Below are 23,077 nucleotides of genomic sequence, written 5' to 3'. Positions count from 1 at the left end.
CTTAACAATTGAGATATAAAAATGGAGATCAGGTTATTAAAAGCCTGGTCTCTGTGACTTCTTTATATAAAGGCCTGATTAAACATCAGTTTTAGAGGCCCAAGGAGCAAGCAGTTTTATATATTTAGATGAAAGGGGTCGGTTTACAGATCCATCCCCAAACAAAATAAAATATTTACCTTTGTTGAGAATCTAGACTTCAAAAGCTGTTTTTTTGCTTACTATATCAAAGTGCATGTTTTATTCGAGCCAAAAAAGGAAGAGACATAATGAACATTTATGAAGTTAAAAGCTAATTACTTTCTGCAGCCTTGACCAAACATACACTGTAACCTAAAGAGGATGTGTCTGAGAGTCCTTAACATCCTGAAGAATACCACTGTTAAAACGAAGATGCTGGTTTCTGTCATTTGTAGGTGTGAGAACAAAGCTAAATGCAAAAGAACATGCATTAACTTATTTCTTTAAGAATATGAACTCATTTCTTTTAGACTTTAGTTCTTTTCCTGTAGGGGTGTAGGAGAAAGCAAAAAAACCCAACAGCAACAAAACCCAATTATTGGCTCTCTCCAGTAGGATAGGTACAGGTTGCAAAGGGGGAGTAGTAGAAAGACAAACAGGCAGACCTGGGTTTCAGCCCTGCTCTTATGGAGCTGTGCAGCATTAGGCCTATCACTTAACCTTTCTGAGCCTTAGTAAACTGGGGTTTGTTACATATAATCTTACATGTTGTATGCGTTCAATACATGCGAATGGTCATGCTAACAGGTGGCGCTGATTATTGAAAGCAGTAAATTAGACCATATGAAATTGACATTTTTGTAGATTAAAAAAATGGCCATATTTCAGATCTCATTGTAAGGTGATCCCTTCTTAGGAATCTCAAGGGCACAGTTACAGTGTAGACGACAAAGTCAAATTCCTTGGTGAGTTTTCGGTCGATGTTCAGGGATGGCCATATTCATCAGTGACTAGTTTATAAGATGTTGAAATAACACCCACAGCCACAGAGCACGGGTCTCTTCGGCTATCCCACTGCCTACTGCCTACACAGACAAATATGTTATGTTTCACTGAAGTTAGCATATCAAACTCACTGCATTTGAATGGTTACAGCACTGCTTCAGAGTCACAAGGGCACACGAAGAATGGACACCAGCACACCGTTTCACCTGCTCTTCATAATAATACCAATAACATAGACAAGCCTGTCTAGACTTTTGATGCTCCATGTACTCTCCTCAAAGCTCTATTTCAAGGTGTTTTCCATGTGGTTGATTTCCTTCTCGGCTACTCTCCTTTGCACTTGAGGCAGGCGTTTCCGGAAATTTCCACTGAGCAGGATGTAGAGGAAAGGGTTGATGCTGCTGCTGGCATAGCTGAGGCAGATGGAGAGGTAATAGCCCACATAGAAGGCCAGCGTGGGCTGCTCCATCTGTAAGTTCACCAGTTGTATCACGTGATAGGGGGCGGCACTCAGGATAAAGACCGCCACCAGCACCAGCACCATTTTCGTCAGCTTCATGGCTCGCTGCCTGGGAACACTGGGATTGCAGCTGAAGAGGAAACGTTCGGAGAGACAGAACACCAGCAACCATAGCAATTATGGGGCAACCATCTCCCAGAACTGTTTGGACAGCTCATAATGGCTGTGCAGTGAAACATGAACCTCATTTTTCTTCCTACTTATTCAGAGCACTGTGAAAATACTCTTTTTCATCCCCGTTAAAAATTTCCCAAATTTTCCAAAGCTGGAATATTTTGAGAAACAAAATAAATAACATAGTAGTGAATTATGATCCAAAGGATCAAGTAAAGATACATGAATCTATACTGCTATAAATGATTGAATAACATGGGAGGGAAGAGATAAATCTTCTTTACAGAAAAATTCCTAATAATATATGTAGATACTCCCCTTTCCAGGAGACAGAGCTTAATTCTCACCCTCCTTTCCCTCTTGAGGGTGGGCTATACTTAATGACTCGTTTCCAAATGATAGAATAGAGAAAGGGATAAATAGTAATTTTGCAGTGAAGAAACCTGGCAAACACTACCTTAACCAAGTAACCAAGATTGACATCAACAGAGCTTTCACGTAGTTATCACGCACCCCCTGACATGCTGTGATGAGAAGATTTTTTCCTAAAACACATAACTGGGGTCAAATTGTGATACACTATTAGACAAATCCAGGCTGGGGGACATTCTACAGGATACCTGGCCAGTATTCCTTAAGTACTTAAGACTATCAAGGTTATGAAAAACAAGGAAAGAGTGAGAAACTGTCACAGATCAGAGGAGACTGGGGCGACGTGTCAACTAAATGCAGTGTGGTCCCCTGGATTGAATCCTGGTGCAGAAAGAGGACTTTAATGGAAAAACTGGTGAAATCCAACATAGGTTAGAGTTTAGTTAATAGTAGTGTGCTAGTGCCATCATCTTTGTTTTGACAAATGCATCACGGTAAGAGGTTAATGGGGAAATTGGGTGAGGAGTATATGGAAACGCTCCGTACTATTTATGCACGTTCGATGTAAACTCAAAATTATTCTAAAGTAAAAAATATTTAAATCTCCCAAATTTCCTCATGTTATGTCATATTTAGACCTTTAATAGAAATTTCCCTGGGACATGGCTGAAGCAAATGAATAAGCCTGGGAAATAATATAAAAGCATGGCAGCTGAAAATCATTTTAAGATAATGATTCTTCTGCAGTTCATCAGAGTAGGCACCATCATTCCTTTAACTTACTGCATTTTGAGGGGTAACTGGACAGTATGAACTGTTTCACAAGATGCTCTTAGCATTTCTGAGAAAAGTGTTGGGAGCAAAATGATCTGATTTGGAGAACTGTTTTAAAAGGGCTCAAGCATCCTCTCCAGCTGTCAGTGTTGTAATATTCCATATGATTCCATTTCAGCCTTCTCACCAGCTCAGCTTCCTGCGATACATTTAGAAACTATTTTTTTTCCTATAACTATGGCTGCTTCCCTTTTCCATTCTAAACAGACCACTCTTTAACAATGTAATATTTCCAAAGAATTTAAAGAAGTCAAGAAAATATCACGGGCCAGTAGACCACCTTTGGTATCAGGGTTTGCCATAAATTCTGACTAATGGTGGTTAAATTGTTCACATATTCTGTTTTTTTTTTTTAATCTTCACAGTGTTACATATGGGGTGTGGGGAAACCTAACAATCTTGTCTTTTCAAAAGAAATACAATAATCTATTCTAAAGACAAATTTTAATGATGATTTTTAACCTAATGTTATGTAATCACTGACTTATTTGACCAACTTGATATAGACAATTTCAAGTAGAAAATAATTTAGATTTATTCATATAGTTTTAGAGAGTATCTTTAAAGGTCCTTCCCAAGTTTATTGTCTTTAGAAAGTCTTTGGTTTTATTTAGTCCTAATTAACCTTGTTCTAATTATTCAAATATTAATGAGATCTTGCTCCTCCACACTAAAAAAACCCCCACAAAAATGAAAAGGTTATAAATTATACACATCTAGTATATTTACATATGTACACAACTCTGCAAAATGTGCAAATAAAACATTTAAATAACAATGCTGATGACATATAAAATGATCCTTTAATTTTGAGTTCTGTTTACATTTTTATGAAGCCATTTCATCAGTGATTACAGTATCACTGAGAGATGCTCACATAGCTGCTTCAGAACATGACTTATTTTCAGAAAATGCCTTATATAGACAGTAATGCCCATATGTCTAAGCTTGGCATGTTTCAAGTGACTGCTGCTTAAGTTTCTACGGTAGATATCTTAAATCTCTGAATTGTTCTTTTAACAAAGCGAAGTAAGGCATACACTTACCATCTGGCATCCTTATTCTGTTGATACATCTCCCAAGTGTAGCATAAAATTAAAATGTAGCACACCAAAATCAAGGGTAAAGGGAAAAAGAAAGTCGTTATCGTCAAATACAGAGTATACCTGTAAAATGAGAGAGAAGACATGACTGTTACACGCACGACGCTAGGAACTGACTTTCACGGTTTATGATCCTGTGATTCTTCAGGGCCCAGGATACCAGTGCTTGGGGGAAAAGTTAAGGATCTCTGGGTGCTTTCACTTAGAGAAGGTCTGCTTTTCATTATTCACAGATAACGACTCTCCTCCAGCCAGCTCTTCTCAGCCGCCAACGCTCCTGAGTGTGAGAACCACAGAGCAGAGCCGATCGGGATGCGTATCGCTCTCATCATGTCTGGTGTGGTTAATAACAGGCAGCAGGTGGCATGTGTTATGTAGGAGGCACTGTGCAGGGTGCTCTACCTGTTTTAATCCATTGAATCTGGGCATCCCATGAGAACAATGCCATTAGCATCTTCACGTTACAGAGGAGGAGACTAAGGCACAGAGGGGTTGGGCGGCTTGCCCAAGGTTACTTAGCTAGCAGGGGGCAGAGATGAGACTCGAACCCAGACGGTCAGTCCAGCTCCAGAGCCCGCGCTTGCGATGGAGACTCCAGATGGTCTCTCACAGGGCACGGAAGAGGACCTGGTGTCACATCAGCCGGTCATTTTCTCAGTGCTCAGCTAGGGGGAGCTCTTGGGGGAGCCAACTCCGTTTCTGCCCAGACACTGGGCGTCCTCCCTCCCTGCAGAGCCCTGGGGTGGAAAAAGGCAGCCCGCATTGGGTGGGTGTGGACACGGTGGCAGGGAGAGCTCCGGGGCCAGAGGGCCTCTGAACGTAGCACACTAGTCCCAGTCTCTGTTCACCCTAGGGACTTAATTCTGGGAGGAACAACAGAGGCTAAACCCTCAGAATATCCCTTAGCATAACCAACAGAAAATAGCAGAAACAGCTGTCCGTGCAAAATAGTTAGTCTCTGCTTGACACAGGCCAAAGTCATGTAGTTATATAGTGAGCAGGTCCTGCCCTCCTTTCAGACAGAGCGGGGCCAGGTTAATCTATCAGCCCACCGTGATTAAATATCATTTCACCTTTAGATGGGGCTGATGGTTTCTGTGTGTGAGTAGAGCCAGTGCTGGTGTGAGAAATAACGAATAAACAATCATGGTATGGAAGCTGCACTCCTCTGGAGAGTCTTTTGTTGCTGGATTCGTGGCCTTGCTGGGCCGCTACCTCCATCCCTCTCGGGCTGTGTCTGTGTGATGCAGAAATGACTCATTTATTTCACAGGTAGTGGACTGGGAAAAAGGAACCTGGCAGACTGACTTGCCATAATGTATGTAAAAAGCACCTAGCACAGTACCTGGCCCTTATCAGGCGATCGAAAAATTTTAGTCAGAGATTCCAAATGCTGTGTTCAAAGTTTCTTTTTTTTTTTTCTTGGAATATAATTGCTTTACACTCTTGTACCAGTTTTTGAGGTACACCAAGGTCAATCATCTGTATTTATACACGTATCCCGGTATTCCCTCCCTCCCTCGACTCCCCCCCACCCTCCCCGACCCAGTCCTCTAAGGCATCATCCATCCTCGAGTTGGGCTCCCTTTGTTATACAGCAACTTCCCACTGGCTATCTATTTTACAGTTGGTAGTATATATATGTCTATGCTACTCTCTCACTTTGTCTCAGCTTCCCCTTCACCCCCCGCCCCTCCCATACCTCGAGTTCTCCAGTCCATTCTCTGCATCTGCATCCTTATTCTTGTCTTGTCACTGAGTTCATCAGTACCATTTTTAGATTCCGTATATATGAGTTAGCATACTATATTTGTCTTTCTCTTTCTGACTTACTTCACTCTGTATGACACTGTAGGTCTATCCACCTCATTACATATAATTTGTACACAAACTGTATACACAAAGTTTCAATTGGAAAAATTTTGACAATTTTTCTTTTCAAGTTAAAATGTAATAAATGACTGTGTTGGTTGCTATATTCGTTTCCTAGAGCTGCTGTAACAAATTACCACCCACTGGTAATTTTAAAACAAAAGAAATGTATTGTCTCACAGTTCTGGAATCTGGAAGCCTGAATCAAGGTGTTGGCACCTTGAGGTTTTGGGGAGGGAGCCTGTGCTCGTCTTTCTCCTAGCCTCTGATGGTTTCTGGCAATCCTTGGTGTTCCTTGGCTTATAGACACATCACTCCAATCTCTGCCTCTGTCTTCACGTGCATCCTCTTTGTGTCTCTTCAAATCTCCTTCTCCTTATCAGGAACCAATCATTGGATTTAGGGCCCACCCTAATCCAGTAAGACCTCAACTTGATTATATCTGCAAAGACCCTATTTCTAAATAAGATCATATTCACAAGTACTGAGAGTTAGGACTTGGATTTATCTTTTCGAGGGACACAAATCAACCAAACTCCAGGTGCATATTGATAAGGTTTGAGTCTCATCACTCCTAGACGCTTTTGGAAAGTCCACCCCTCCCTCGATTGCTGTGCACCTATTGAATCCGGCTGCCATGGCTCTTTAAAATCCACATTTAAATATATTTGCACCCACTGAGGTTACATGATTAAACTCAAAATCTTCTTCTAAAGGTTACCGTCTCTTTAAAATCAAACTATCGACTAGATGGTGGGAAGCAGAGAATGAAGTGGGGAGACTGGCCTGAAGAGGACCCCCAAGGACCCTCTGCGCGGCTGCTCACATGTTGACAAGGAGGATGAAGCACTTCACAACTTAATTCAACTCTATTTTTCTTAAGTTTTAACAACCTACCAGAGTACATCGTCAGGGGATGTTAAATCAAAAGCACAACTCTCAACGCCGTCTTTAAATTTGATGACCTTCGAGTAGACCCAGACAGGCAACGCCAGAATAAAGGAAGCTGCCCAAAGGCCCAGATTGATGCGGACCGTCTTGTACCTCGTCCTCCAACTCGTCAGTCGAAATGGCTGGACGAGAGCCAAGTACCTGCAAAGCCGGTTAAGAAGGGGTTGGGAACAATCAATAAAAGCACTGAGCTCCAAGGATGAAAGGTTCACGACAAGAGTAAATTATTAGTATTATTATCCTCCCTGAAGCACACCTCTATCAGGGTGAAAGAAAGTTCTGCTTTTTAAGAGCTGGCTGGCACCTGTAGAGAAAACAATTCTTGACCCCATAAGTCTGAATAAACCACTCACTGATACACAGCTGTCACTTCCACGAAGACCCTGAAAATGGTAAAATTCTGCCACGCAAACTCTTTCTTTACGAAGGTGCTTCCTTTGTGCAGGAGGCTCTGGAAAACTTTGTCTCTGAAAGGGGATTTCCTCCAGGAGGGAGTGGTCTTCTCCCCAGGAGGGTGTACTGATGTAAGACAGGAAGAGGGTGACTGATGTAGGACAGGAAGGAGGGTGACTGATGTAGGACAGGAGGGAGGGTGTACCCATGTAGGACAGGAAGGAGGGTGACTGCTGTAGGACAGGGAGGAAAGTGTACCGATGTAGGACAGGAGGGAGGGTGACTAATGTAGGACAGGGAGGAGAAAAGTGCACTGGCTGGTGGGAGAATCCCCAGCAGCATGAAGTTCAGGCACCTGGGACAGACATTTTGCTCAGATGGCTTTAGAGTCAGGTCCCCAGGGTCTTGGAGGTTCAGTTCACAGAAATCACAGTGAGAATAAACAAACATGACTAGTACAGACAATACAAATTCCTCAGGGAATTTACACTGGAGTCGGAGGGGGGAAATGGATTAATTTCATGAGGGAGTGGTTTTCTTTTTCCTTTCCTTTTATTCCATCTTGACCCAGAAAAAAGGATAATCATTCATCAAACTTGAAATCCTGATATATCAAACATATTTGGTCCTCCAGCAAATCCAAGAATGATTTCTCAGAGACAACTGAAAGCTAAAGCATGAATAAGTGAGCTCAGATCCAGAGGAGGTATTTGAGAAAGCACAGTTTTGCTGGGGGCTGGGGGTGTAGGAAAGCAGCATTAGTAGACATTAAATAAATGTAAAATATGGTCAATGGTCCTTTAATTTTCTCCAAGATTTTGTAGAGCTACTTAATGAGGATTTGTGAAAATGGAAAATTCTCTGTCTCCTTGCTCTTTCAATTTTGCACGAGAGGCAGGACGTTTTGCATTCCATTAAGGGAGCCCTTGCCCTGCAGGGACAGGCCTGTGGCCCCGGTGCCTCAGCCACCCCTCCTTCCCCACACAGCACCTGCGTTTCCTGTCGCCGAGGAGAGGAGTTCCCCTCCCCTCCCCGCTGAGGAAGGGAATGGGGCAGTGACTGTATAGCAGCCCCACCATCATTCTGTCAGGGGTTAAAGACGATGGAGTCATGGCATCAGTGGGTTAGGGAACCTTCTCTGATCATCTCCCCAGCTGAAAACCCTTCAGTGGCTTTTCTTTACCTTTCAGATAAAAGTCAGAATTCTCACCATGACCCTGGAGGTCTTTTTCCCCCGGCCCTCCCTGTCACTCAGGCTGAAGCTTGTGCTAGTCTCTCTCTGGCTTTCCTTCAAGCTCTGTCCCCTTTCAGCATCAGGTACCCGCTGTTCTACCCACCTGGCGGGACCTGCCTCTACTTCCTCCTGCTCTTCCTCTGAGTCTCCATTTAGGTTTGCCTCTTAGAGACGCTTCCACTGACCACTCACTCTGTACAGGGGCCCATGACTATAAATGCGGAGTGTAGGGGAACTGGACTTTTCCTTCCTAGTATGTAACATTATGTGGAAATACACAATTACCCGTGTGACTCTTCACTTAATGTCTGTGTCCACCTGTGGAATGGAAGCCCCATGAAGGCAGGAGCTTTGGCTATTAGTGTAATGCTGCTGTTTCTCCTGTGTCCGGCATTGTTCCTGGCATACCATCAGTGCTCAATAAATATTTGTTAAATGAATGAATGGGGAATTTTGGCTCCTACTTACTGACTTTATTGTTGTTCTAGAAAATTTACTTGTGAAAGTAACCGCTAATGAAAGTCTAGGTAGCTTTCACCTGGTGGCAAATATTTTTAATATTTTGGATGCTTACAAAATTGTATTGCTTTAAAATAGGAACCTACGATTAAAATATGCCATACACTTGCAGTTATTAACTAATCAGAGAAAGAAAAATGGAAGAGTATGGGAAACACTTGAAATTTATGGTCCGTTAAACTGACAATTAAAATAACTTAAACGTATAAACAATAAGGCATACTGGTGGCATGGACATTTAATGTTGGCATTACAGAGAAAACTCCATTTCTGTTTTACAAAATTACAGATTTTGTTGAATTATTATGAATTTAGTAGAGTTAGAACTGCAAGAAATGCCAGGGGTTGGGGGGAAGATTCAGTTTTACAAAATCTTCGCTGTCTCTGGCCATGTGATCTTGTAAAGTGAGGGCAGGGAGAAGGATAAAGGCTTGAGTGTCTTAATTTGAGAGTAAAATTTTAGCATGCTGTGTCCGTAAAATGAAAAAAAAAAAAAACAACCCATGCTGTTCTAGTGTGTGAGATACACATGTACACTCACACACTCAGAAAAAAACCTGTGAACATTAGGAAATGTTCTCTGGTCTGTTCTAAGGCAGACAATATGCTTTCACTTTATTTGCAGTAAGAGGTTTACAAAAGAGGCAGTTTCCCCTCTTTAAAGAAAAAGCCAGTACTCTTCTGCCCTCATGGGATCTACGTGGCATGAAGAAGCTTTCATTCTTCTGAGAAGGAGATCACAACGGTGAGGCTTATACTTTAGGCTGCTCTTCTGCCGTGGTTCCTGCCCCGCGCAGGGCCCTGGTGTTGGAACCCCTTACTCCACCCACTGTCAGCATCGGCGGCATCCGCTGAACTCACCAGCTGATCTACCTAACCAGCATGTGCATTAAAAAATGTGATGTTAATTGTAAGTTGAGAAGTATACTCTACATATTTTGAGAATTCGTTTGTAGAGAAGCAGCAGGATATTAAAAATGCAGTAACCATTACCATCATTATCCGTGTCTGAATAATAACGATCCGGGGAATGATGTATATGAACCCTGCTATTCCTTTCTTTATCCATCTGAAGAACTGCTCGTCACTTCCCACCCGCAAAGGCCCACTCGGAAGGGTGAGAGAGGCAGAGCTCGGGAGATCGTCCTCGATGGACACAGGGAAATTTAACACAGCCCTCAAGACTGTTACACAGACATTTGGGATGTACTAGTGATCAAAGATCCTGCCTTTGTAGAATTTACATGTGATGGGTAGGTGAAGCTAGACAATTAACAACACACACACACACACACACACACACACATCTCTGTACACAAAGTAAATTAAATTGTGTAGTATATTTGAAGCAAGGGAGAAAGGAAAAGTAGATGAGAGCAAGGGGGACCAAGTGTGCTGGGTTGGGGTTGGGGTGAGAAGAAGGTGGATAGAGATTAGAAGTGGGTTTTCTGTTGTGCTTTTTACTGTTGCTGTCAAGGCTTGTTCCTCTTTGGGGAGTGCTGCTGAGAGCTGGTGTGGAGGTCCTGGCATCGGGATGATACAGGCACATCCTAGCTCGCCTGCTTCCTACGGAAGCCAGGTGGTGAGGTAATTGCCAGCTACCTGCCATCTCTAGAGTTGGACAGCCTGGCTCTGACCTGGCCTCCACCACTCACTGGTGCCACAAACTCTCGCCATCACCATCATCTCCTTGAATAACTTTAGCTTACGTGATTGATGAATATGGCTTTGGCATGTCCCGCAATACAGTCCAACAAATTTCTACTGATGTAAAACGGCAGTATTTGCATTAACCAGTCATAACGTCTTCCTGGTACTCTGACTTCTCTTCATCACGTAAAGGTATCAGTGGAACCCACTGCTCCACTGATTCCTTTAAGCTGCTAGGTGATAACAAGGATGTGTGAGATATTGAACTTACCAGAAAGAGCCCTGGACAGGGAGTGAGGAGACCAACTTCAGTTCTGAGCTCTGCTATTGACTCTCTATGTACCTTTAGCAAATCCCCTCACTTCTCAGGACCTCAGCCTTCCTTCTTGCAAGAATGATGGGGAAGCATTCATTCTGGTTTCTGACACTTCATGATTTTGTGATCTTTTTTCTTGTGGTCAATTGTAAATAACATCGAGATTGAAGAATGACTGGGAAAAAGGAGATGTTTCGTGTTTTAAGTTTTCCGTTAAAAAAACTGACCTCTGTGAAAGTTGGAAAAATATTAACTGATCTGTTCTATAATGAAATAAGCAAAGGAAGAGGATCTTTGCTCTTACAAACTCGCACTGATGTTGCTTAAATTGGGATGACCTTGGGGAAGTACAGGCACCTCTGAATTACGTTATTTTAAAGCCTCTTCACTTACCTGTCCATACTCATTACCGTCATAATGGCACTACAGGCAAACTGGTTGCAGGTATCCAGGGATGTGATGATGGTGCAGAGCGGCCCCCCAAACACCCACTCTCCTCCCCGGGCCCACTGGTGAATAAGAAAAGGCATTCCAATGATGTGGACCAGATCAGCCACAGCCAGGTTGCAGACATAAATGTCAGGAATCGTTTTTTTCCTGGACCTGAAAGAAATGGAGGGAAACCTGAGGATTGACGTTGAAAGTACACACCTTCTTCAATTTATACCATCTGTTACAGATTTTTGATTGCTAAAATTAATTTTAAAAGTTAAAAGGAAACCATCACAAATGCCCGTATGAATGCCTTGACTTGTGTATATTCAAACTCTGCTTGTCTCTGTAACTACCTGCTGTGGTTTACAAATACGTTCACAAATTCTTTGTTATTGCTTTCAAGAGCAGGATGCTGATTTCCTCCTTTTGAGTGTGCGCTGAACTTAGTAACTCACTTTCAACGAATATGATGTGGTGGAACTGACAGTGTGACATTCAAAGTTTGGACGTAGAAGCACGGTGGGGTTTTCTCTTGCTCTCTCTTGGATCTCGGCTTTTCTCCGGGGAAGCAGCTGCCATCTTGTGAGGTTACTCAAGCAGCACCGTGAAGAGGTCCAAGTGGAAAGGAACTGAGGCCTCCTGCAACGACCGGCACCAGCTTGCCAGACCTGTGAGTGAGCTACCTTGGAGTAGATGCTCAAGCCCTAGCCAAGGCTTTAGATAGTCGTATAAAGATGGACAGCCCAACTGCAACTTCATGAGACCCTGAGCCAGAACCACCCAGCTAAGCTGCTCTTGGATTCCTGACCCTCAAGACTGTGTGAGTTAACAAATGTTGATTGTTTTAAGCCACTAAGTTTTGAAGTAATTTCTACATAGCAACAAATTATACCAACTCTAAACTCACTCAGGCAAAAGACTTTGTCTTTACCTATCCCTAGCACCAAATACAGCTGAACAGAGAAAATAAATGTTTCCATTGTGCAATGTATTTTCCCCCCACTGAAGCTATAAGTTCAAATCCTAACTGAGGCCATTGTTAAAACAAATTTCAACCATTACTTAGAAATATTCCAATAAAATTTGACTCAATAGAAAAGACTATTGATTAAGATCCTGAAATCCAGAGAGTCTGGAGAAGAAATCTGAAATGACTGAACTGGTGGTGGAGGGCACTGAGAGGGATCTCTTGTCTCTTTTTGGAGGAACTGAAGGCAAAATAATTTTCTGAGAGGAGAAATTTAAATTTAAAATTCAGTTGGTCCCTATCTTCAAAGAGTTGGGACATTCAATGATAAACAGGTATCGTCTTTATCTGGGAGACGCTATTCATTAATTCAACAAACATCTTATTGAGCATCAGTTATATGTCAGGCATACTATTGTGCTTTGGGCTGCAAAGCTAAATAACCTATGAGCTCTAACATCAAGGAGCTTATAGTCTAAACATGTGTAAATAAATGATCACATTACAATGTGATGAAAGAAAGCTAGAGAAGGCACAAGGAGCACATAAAAATGAGTCTCTACCCCCCTCCCCTGGAGGCAGTCAAGGCAAGTTTCTTGGCAGAAGTGGCCTCTGTACTGAGGACAGATAAGAATTTAAGTAGCATGTAAGAATTAGCTCTAAGATTGTGCCACAATTACTAGTTCACTCTGGATCCAGGGCTATTGCTCTGTTTGGAAGCTAGTGTGTGTCTTCCTTATTCAGGGACTGCAGATTCTACAGCCTGTGAACTTCCTGTCTAAGCCATCAAAGCCTCGTGGGAGGCATCTGTCGGGGCCAGGATATTTTACCCAGGCCCTGGCAGCACACCATGTGGGGGAGTTACTGCTGTTGAGTCCTTACTCAGCAACCACACTCTGGGCATTGTTGATGCCACTAATACAGCAGGTTGGTTCCTTGCCCGCAGGACATTGGTGACTTATATCAGAAAGACCAAGAAGGGGAAGAGACCAGGAAAATACCGTGTCAACCAAAAGAGTTGCTAAGTGACTATCCTTGGTCTCTAATCCTCTGTCCTTACCAGGCCATTGGGAGTGGGAGATGGAGGGGTCAGGGGAGAGGAACTGACATTAGAGGTCAGCTGGAAGGAGTTCCACATGAAAAAACAAAAACAAAAGCAAAAACATAATAATAAAAAACTCTATAAATCTTATCCTATTAAGTAGATGTTACTTCCATTTGAATTGGGATATAAATCCTATGTGGTTGCTTAGGTCCTAATTGCAGCAATATGATCCATGGCCCTTGCTCTCCTCCAGATAGGCACCCATCATTTACTGATAATGAATTATGGAAATTCCTTTGTTGAGGACAGTGCAGGCCATTAACTGGCAGTTCAAAAGAATTAAATAAAAGTGTTGCTAGATGATACCCTGTATAGCAAAAGAAAATGAATGAAACAAATGATGTATTTATCTGGGCATAAGGTACTAGGGCAATAAATATAACACAGTGTATTTATTATTGTTTTTTTTTTTCTTTTTTACTGAAAGTGACAGCATAGAAATTTAAAATAGTTAAATAAAAATGGTAAACTTTCTAACTATACAACTTGCATTCTTTTTTTAGGGCTAATTTGTCTTCAGATTTCCTATTGCCAGACTTCATCAGATTTCTGTCTCTTATGAACCAAACTTTTAAAAAATAACCAAAAAAACCAAATTTTTAAAAAATAAAAAAATGTTAACCAGTGAGCATTTCAGCTAACATGTTTTCCATATGGTTAATATGGCCACATCTAGTGCTATGATAAATTATGGTAAACCATAATACCATACAATAAATGATATAGTTGTTACAAATCATACTTTGGAAGAATATTTAATCAAATGGGAAAATACTTATTAAGTAAAACAAAACAAAACAAAACAAAAAACTGTAGATAGTATGACCCAAATTTATTTAGATATTTGTTTAAAAACTTGCTGAAATTATATGTCACAGTAATTATCTATTTGGTAATAGTAGTATGATGGATTTTGAATTTATTCTTTGTATTTTTTAGCGTTTAAAAGATTCTATTAAAAACATGTTTACTTTTTGCAATCAGAAACAACAATATATGCAATGGATTACATAAAACTAGAAAAGCATATAACGCCACACATGCAGGATCATGGCTTGCTCATCAGCCTACTCTCAAATCCAGTTTTCACCCTTCTGCACTTTGTTCCTAGGTCTTCTTGCCAACTGGCTTTTGTGTTGTTTTGGCCAATAGGAAGCACTATTGGAGGGAAACTGGAGGGTAAGAAGAGAGGAGAGGCTGGAGTATTTCCTTCCCCCCTCTGCTGTTGGCATCTCTGGTGGTGGCTGCATCCCTTCCGTGGCTCCTCCTTCCTCCTGCAGTCCCCACTCCTTGGTCCCAGATCCCACCAGGCAGCCCAAACTTTCAGGGTCTATAAAACCATGTTTTCCCTCTCTATCCAGCTCAAGGCAGGAGAGGGGTGGTGGTGCTGGGGTGGGGGTGGTGGTAGGACATGGAAGTACCTTCCTATTTTGTTTCTCTCTGGGTTGCCTCACCAGTCCCTGTTTGGCATTTAACGCTAGTCAAATTATATTCCTATTGTGAGTGTAAAAATTAATAAATGGAAACCTCAGTTAAAATGGAGTCGGGAGGCCAGAAGAGGAAGTTCTCATGCCCTACGAATAGCAGAGGTCAACAGAAGAAAGACTTCCTCTTCCTGCCCGGCAAGAGCTTAGCCAATGAGAGTCTGTCACCACTCAGCCAATGACTAGCCACTATACTTCAAACTCTCCATTTCTGCAATGGACTCTGTTTCCTGCAGCCCTCTCAACTTCCTTCTCCCCCTCTGTAAAAGAGTTCTCTCCCTGTTGGGCGGCACTCGTGCGTAGTTGCCATAATTGCAGAACCCAAACTGCAATACTTTGCTGATCCTGCGTAAACCCATTTTTGCTGGAGAAATAACTGGCAGTCCATTTGTTCAAGGTCGGCATGAGCCACCCTGATGGATTAGTTGTGATTTCGTCGAGTTCTGTGCTGAGATGAATTCTGAGTCATCACACAGGAGCTACTAAAGGACAGACCTGTGTGGTTAGAGATGACTGCCAAGGATGGGAGAGTTTAGAGTAGAGTGACATATTTGCCAACCCTGCTCTAGATACATAGTGTAATATATATAAAGAGAACCTAACTGGAAGTTCTAATTTCATTTCTGTGCCCTCATTTATCGTGTCCTTGGGGAAGACATTCAACCCCTTTAGACTCCAGAGTTGTCTTGGTGCATTAGGTCATATCAATGAGGGTCTCTGACCAACTTTCCAGCTCATTTGAACAGATGTGGCTGTGAGATTTTGTAGCATCTAACACATAAGGTATGTGTGCAGCATGGGTGTGAGTCAACCCCAGCAACTTACATAAGGCAGGCACTCTGAGAATGGTAGAGGGCTCGGTCAGAGGGAGCGTCAGTTATTATTTAAGCTGGTTGGGAAAAAGGAGGAGACCTTGTTCTAAGCATTTCCCCTCTTTGTCTTAGCAACTGCTATTCCATCATTAGACCATTAGTATTCCTTCAGGAGCTCTCACTATCCTTCTTGTAATCTCTGTGTAAAATAGAGACACCATTGGTGGGGGGATTAAAAAGTAAGATGTTTCCATAATTCATGATTTAGTGTAACTTAGTGGACATGACAGCCAGCTGAGGGCAGGGAATGACAGAATGGGAACGTTTTATTTATAGGGAGACGAGGCATCCTTTAGAGAGTCACTGCCCACTCGAAGTGATCTGTCATTGGACAAGAGAAAGATGTGCTCAGGACGTGGAGATGGGAGACCAATGGAGAGAAACGTCATCTCCTTTACTGAGGTAGTTTCCCAGGACCCACTGTGGCTGTGGAGAATAGATGAGTAATGGGGCTGAGTTCATAAGTCTCTCTCCCAAGAATAAAAGGGGAAAACCTTATGTTTTAATTGGCCCAGTTTTCCTCCTACATCTTAAAACCAGGTTTCCTTTTGAGCTGCTATGAGTTTAAACTGTGACAGACTAGTAACGATCTGGCCTCACTACTTTACAGTTCCCCTCCTAACGCACAAATCAATTCTTTCAAAAGAAGTCACGTAGGACATCTTATTCTGGAAGTGCCATCTTCCTGAAACCTATTTTTTCATACATGTTTGTAACCTTCCTTTGGCAAAGTCAGAAGTTAGTTCATTTCTTGCTTCCCACCATCACTAATGACCTTACTGACTATTAGTTCTAGTCATTCTCTTCTGGCACGAGTATTTATCATAAACGAGAAAGTCCTAAATCTTCCTTAAATGTATCTATTTCTCTTCATTTTTAGTGTAGACTTAATATTTTAATTGAGCCACCTGTCTGTTAAGATGGTAACAAATAAAAGATTATGGCAAGATCTGATAAAAATGGTAATATAAATTGCCTTGAAATTTTTGGAGAGCAACTAACAAAAAGTGTTAAATTCCAAGCCAGAAAAGTTAAAACTAATTTACTTTCAAATGATTTTTGAGAGATTAATAAACTTTTGGAGAACAATTTGTAAAGAAAAGTATTAACATCCTAGCAATAAAAATAAAAATTAAGTTGCTTCCACATGATTTTTGAAAGATTAAACGATTCACCTTAAAAGCTCTATTAACATATATTTTCTCATATAGTATGTATAGAATGTTTATGATATGAAGAAGTAACAGATTTTTCACAATCATTGCAAATAAACTTGTCAGCGTGATGCCTCAGGTTCTCTTTCTCTCTCTCTCTTTCCAGTTTAATGACTGTTTGCTTTATGTTGAGACTCTGTTTCCAGGAATTAGAGCTCAGTATTGACTTTTAGAAGAGTTCACATTCCACATTTCTTCTTTCTTCCAGTTTTGTCTCCATATGAGTGGGTGAAATCAGGCTGTTGTCTATCAGTGTAATTTGAGGGGGACCAAGAAGTTTTTCTGGCTCCAAATATTTCTTCAACAGCTTGTCACAGGGCCTGATTTTCACACTGAAGAGTCTTTGCATATAAAAAGTGTCTGTAAAAATGCAACCATTTCTGGAGGGCTATACCTTATAAGGACTTGGTTTCTCAGCAGCGGGACCAAGGATCTACAGGCACAAGGCACACTGTTTGATCTTTAGGAAGGGATGGCAAAAATGCTAAGTGGCATGAGGGAAGGATGGAAGGAGAAGCGAGCAGGTGCAACAGACAAAACAGGGTGAGCTGGAAACATTCCCAGGTCTCTGACTATTAACTTTCTTCTTCACACTATTGCCCCATTGACCTTTCTGGGAATATTTGATTACTTTCATCTCCCTTCCTGGAACTTACTATTTGAACCACCTTTTTTTCACCCACTTGATTGTTTTTCATATCTTGTATTATTTTTCAAATGAGTTAATCTGTTTAAATCTTATCTTCTCCACTAAACCATGAACTTTTTAGAGTCAGATGCTGCTGTATTTCTTTGGTATTTACATAACGCTTAGAAGTTCTGGGCATGCAATAGGTACTTAGTAATACATAGTGAGTTTGACTGCTTCTAGCACTTAAAAAATAATTTAAAGTGCTTGATATTCACAAATGGTTTTATAGGACACAATAAGGAATGCCTGAATTCATTAAGAGTAAAATTCCAGTGTCCCAAATAAATCTTCAATTATGGATGGTATAAAAAATACCATTGATACACTACACTTAACTATAGAGATAATGGCAATAAAAATTTGAGAAGCCATCTGGGGAGAGTGACCAGTGATGAGCTTTCTCAGGGATAGTGGATGTCATCCTGTCACCATCCTGAGGGCTGCTCTCATTCTTAATTGGTCCTGTGAGGATTCTTCCATCCACACAGTACATCCAACCATCTTTCTAGTTTTGATGATTTGTTTGATGTCGTTAATGTGGAGGAAATAGCCTGGAATTTGGTATCTTGGGATCTGAGTTCAAGTGCTAAGACTGTTACTTACTAGCTGTGTGATGCTAGACAAATTATTTTCTCTCCTGAGCCTCTTTCCTCAAATGAGTATAATAATACTATTGCCATTTTGAGGTGTAAATGAGTTTACAGCTGTGCTTTCTAAGTGTAATATGCTACACAAAAGTGTGTTGTAGTATGTATTAATATAATACTGAAAAGACCTTTTTGGTAGTCATCTAGAATGTTTTATAACATATAAATATGGAGAAAAATCTTTTAAAATGGTGGCTACAAGTATGATCAGAGACTAGGACAAAAAAAAAATTTTAACATCCTATATGTATTAAAACAAGTAAAACTTAAATGTGAAAGTAATTGGGACAGCAAAGATAACATGTAGTGATGAGGCATGTGTACAGTAACTAAATTCGTTTTGTCAAAGAGGCAGAGAACAAGTACAGTCGTACCTTGGTATCCCCCAGGGATGCTTCCCGGACAGCCGCCCCCCACCCATTCCAACAGCCGCAGATGTCAAATCCCTTATATAAAACAGTGTAGTGTTTGCTTATAACTTACACACATTCTCCCTAATACTTGAAATCATCTCTAGATTACTTATAATACCTAATATTACGTAAATAGTTGTAAATACAATGTAAATGCTATAGAAATAGCTTGCCAGAACATGGTAATTTCAAGTTTTGCTTTTTGGAACTTTCTGGAATTTTTTTCCAAATACTTTTGAATGTTGCTTGCATCCATGGATGTGGAACCCATAAATACAGAGCCCATGGGTACCAAGGACTGACGTGTAATCTGTTCTTACATTCCAAATTAAACCTTATGCACTAGGGTCACGAGGAAGCAGGAAATTAGCTGCATGAGGTGGGGGATGTGAAGCAAAGGCAGGAGGTACAAGGGAGTGGATGCCCCTCAGTTTGGCCTACACTGGGGTGGCCTATATTAAGGTGAACAGCCCACCACGTATGACTGCCTGAATCTTTGGGTGATCAGGTGGAGTCTCTCTCTTGCCTAAGTGAGTGCAAAAGTGTCTCTTTTACCAGTCAAGCCAGGTAGACCTCTTAGGGTAGATCTTATTGCCAGAAAATAAACTGGTTCCTTCGCTGTTTCAGTCCTTGCCTGAACTCCACTTCCAGAGATTCTCAGTTAATTGGTCTGGGGTGAAACTGTATCTTTGGATTTTTAAAAGCTCTGTGGTGGTTCTAATATGTAGCTAGGAATGAGAATCACTGCTCTAAAAATTCACAGACTCGGCAGTAAGCATTGGCCAAGGTCTTTTCATTTTGGGATCTGCAACTCAGATGTTACTTAATACGTGATGAAAATATCTGTAGAACTTCTTTAATCATCTTAAGCAAGTATTTCCAAAACCTGATTTCATTAAGAAAAACCCTACAGAGGGGAAAGGATTCACTGCGGGATTATAGAATGTCCCTAAATTATGCAAAAGAAAAAGAAGCCCTTACCTTATTATAGTGAATACGATGAGGACGTTGCCAACCAGCCCTGTTGAACAGATAATCCCAACCATGGAAGGGAGGATGGCTGTGTCCACCACGCTGAGGGTTTGATAAGCAAACTCTGGATTCCAGGATTTGTTCAAAAGTTCAGTAGAGGTGTTACAACAGGATGAGTGAAGTGAATTCATTGTTCATGAACTTCCAGTGGTTAAAGCTGTGAAGGAATAGGATGTGATTTATTTAACAAAATTTTGAGGCGATTCCTTCCATATAGATTTTTTTTAACTTAATTAAAAAATATTTATTAGTGCTTTCTTTGCACTAAGAACTCATGCAACATAAGACTCCTGAGTGAGTATGATTGCTCCCTGTCCATATGATGTGACAGATTACCAGAGTAGATATGGAAACAGCAAATTATCCAACAGTGTACTATGATAGTGTGCACATGTTCTCCACCTGATCGTAATACACACTTCAAGCATAGCTCATATTTACTCAGCACACACCAGTCCTGGTTGTTTACAGCTGGCATCTGTTCTTATTGGCCTGTGTGTCCAGTCGTATTGGCCTAGAACCCCTGCAATACTTATGTTGTTAAGATATCTTCTCTGTCTGCTATAAAGTGCATGGGGGACACCAACTCTGATTGTTTAGGAATGCAATGGGATAAGACTTCCTAAGATAATTCCTGGTCTGTTTGAAGGATGAGGAAGAGTTAGATCAGGAAAGGACAGTGTGGGAAGGGAAACGTGTTGTAGCGAGTCAGGGGACCATGTACAGAGAAGAATTTATGGCACAGGAAAAAATGCCCACCAACCAACCTAAAAATAAACAAGTAAACAAACAAAATTAATGAAACTGGAAAATTATTTTCTTGGCCAACCATCTTGATAAAAGACATTTTAAAAATGCCACCTAAGTCTTATTTCTGGTAATGGTAAACTAAGTAACTCAGATTAACCCTTCCAGTGAAAACAATAAAATATTATGAGCAAAATGTATATAATGTATATATGGGCATATGTCACGCTGTGTGTGCGTGTGTGTGTGTGTATGTACACAGCAATTTAAAAATATTCAAAAATCTGAAAAGTTAGTGGGCCCTCCCTGGCCAGTTTTTGGATGAGATCTAGAAACTTCGAGGTAAGCGGAATATTGAAGCATCAAGGCTATCTTTATCCAGAAGGTACTTACTGATGCCACAACCACTTGAACTCTGGTTCCATGTCTATATCTCGTCCAGAGGGAAGTCAAGGCCCTCAGGCTACTGAGGGTGGGGAATTTTGCCGAAGAACCCTTCTTCTGAGCTGGAGCCCCAGGGGTGACATCTTTAGGTATAAATGAACCTGATTTAGATTTTTCTTTCTTACCTCCACAACCATCAGGAATTCTGAGAGAGCTGTCTTGGTCACTTTGGAATGGAGAAGAAAGAAGGAAGGAAAAGAAAAGCAGAGCTTCCTTGGGAAGGTCCAGAAGAATCCTTTCTCAGATTAGTACCCTGAGTAGGCAGCCCAGGGACATTTGAGGCTTGACCTTAATGTTAGGTGGTGTTAAGAGGATCAGTGTTGTGTCTGTGTGTGTTTATCAGAATAAAAAAATGTACGGGAGAAGACAAAATGAGTGTTTGAAAGATGGGGCAGAGTGAATGTTTCGTGTTCTAGATGGAATATTCCAGTCAGTAGTCTGTTGGTAAAATATGTTCACACAAAAAAAGTAACATCAAAATTGAAAATAAAAAAGGAGATATCATTAAGATAGCAAAAAGGCCAGGCTCACAGGATATCTCTAAGACATATAACCAGCAAAAAGCTCTCGTTCAGAATATATAAAATACATATACAAATCAATGAGGAAAATGTAGACAACAGAAAAATGGCCAAAGATTTCAATGGGCATTTACAGGTATCCGATGATCAATAAACATTTTATAAAAGTATTCGATGCTCAATGGTGATAAGAAAAAGGCAAATTAAAACCACAATATATCCATTAGATTGATTAAAAAAAAAGTCAAGTCGAGATTTCCAAGTGTTGGTGAGGGTATGGGGCCACAGAAGCTTCTACCACTGGTGAGGGTATAAATTGTTATACTGCTGCAGAAAACAGGAAGGCATTATTTATTAGAGTTGAATAATTACATATTATCCAATGACCCAGAAACTTCCCCTTAAGTAGGACATAACTAGAGATACAAATGTTTATCTGGACCAGGATAAGTACTCCATAATGTTCACAGAAATATTTATTTTATATGTCTTAAACTGAAAATAATCAAGATGCCCATTAACAGTGGGATGGATAAATAGATTGAGATATATTAACACCATGAAATATTGTATAGCACTAGAAGGAAACAGACTATGAAGGCACACAATGCCATGAATGAACCTAATAATTTAAGGTTGGGCAAAAAGCAAAAGTTCATACAGTATGATTCCATTTAGATAGAATTTTAAAACAAGCAAAACTAATCTATATTCTTAGGGATACATATAAGAATGGTAAAAATATAAAGAAAAGCAAAGAAGTGATAACTGGAAAAGTTAGACTGATGGTCACCTCTAAAAAGAGGATTCTGTGTATGGATCCACAGGTTATATTCATAGTAAAAATAGTTTTTAAAAAGCAGTCTACGGTGTTCATTGTAGCACTGTTTACAATAGCCAGGACGTGGAAACAGCCTAAATGCCCATCAACTGATGAATGGATAAAGAAGATGTGGCACATATATACAATGAAATATTACTCAGCCATAAAAAGGAATGAAATTGAATTATTTGTAGTGAGGTGGATGGACCTAGAGTCGGTCATACAGAGCAAAATAAGCCAGAAAGAGAAAAACAAATACCGTATGCTAAGTCATATATATGGAATCTAAAAAAATGGTATTGATGAACCCAGTGACAGGGCAAGAATAAAGATGCAGATGTAGACAACGGACTTGAGGACATGGGGTGGGGGGTGAAGGGGAAGCTGTGACGAAGTGAGAGAGTAGCACTGACATATATACACTACCAAATGTAAAATAGATAGCTAGTGGCAAGCTGCTGCATAACACAGGGAGATCAACTCGATGATGGTTGATGACTTAGAGGGCTGGGATAGGGAAGGTGGGAAGGAGTCGTGGGAGGGAAGGGATATGGGGATATATGTATAAATACAGCTGATTCACGTTGTTGTACAGCAAAAACTGGCACAACAGTGTAAAGCACTTATACTCCATAAATTGTATTAAAAAAAAAAAGCAGTCTGAAATCTGACCATATAGTTTCAAGGCAATGATCTAAATTTCTGCTCTTTCTTTTTTAATACTTAATTTTCTCACTCTGCCTCTGTTCTCTTTTACTTTTCTATTCAGTTACTTCAAACTTTAAAAATCAACTAGTATAAATGTTTACTTTGTGTTTTTTGTTTTGCTGAAATTTGA

At 40.7% G+C, this 23,077-nt stretch overlaps 1 protein-coding gene across 1 annotated transcript; it reads right to left on the bottom strand.

The window, feature by feature from the left end:
- Positions 1-1,249: 1,249 nt before the first annotated feature.
- MCHR2 (melanin concentrating hormone receptor 2) lies at positions 1,250-19,835 on the bottom strand. Its single transcript, XM_057740215.1, has 5 exons — positions 19,654-19,835; positions 11,238-11,447; positions 6,679-6,873; positions 3,853-3,972; positions 1,250-1,556 (listed from the first exon to the last, which is right to left on the bottom strand). Exons 1-5 carry the CDS (start codon positions 19,833-19,835, stop codon positions 1,250-1,252), a joined length of 1,014 nt encoding a protein of 337 aa, XP_057596198.1.
- Positions 19,836-23,077: the final 3,242 nt, after the last annotated feature.

The sequence above is a fragment of the Hippopotamus amphibius genome, chromosome 6, assembly GCF_030028045.1.
Source record: "Hippopotamus amphibius kiboko isolate mHipAmp2 chromosome 6, mHipAmp2.hap2, whole genome shotgun sequence".
Classification (NCBI taxonomy): Eukaryota; Metazoa; Chordata; class Mammalia; order Artiodactyla; family Hippopotamidae; genus Hippopotamus; species Hippopotamus amphibius.
The sequence above is the reverse complement of the archived record's forward strand: the minus strand, read 5'-3'. Positions and strand labels throughout refer to the sequence as shown.

Excerpts from the sequence above, each read along its gene's own strand:
- MCHR2 (XM_057740215.1), bottom strand. The coding sequence starts at position 19,835 with ATGAATTCACTTCACTCATCCTGTTGTAACACCTCTACTGAACTTTTG. Across the intron at positions 11,448-19,653 it reads ATCGTATTCACTATAATAAG|GTCCAGGAAAAAAACGATTC; the intron begins GTAAGGGCTTCT and ends CATTTCTTTCAG. Across the intron at positions 3,973-6,678 it reads TCCCCTGACGATGTACTCTG|GTATACTCTGTATTTGACGA; the intron begins GTAGGTTGTTAA and ends CTCATTTTACAG.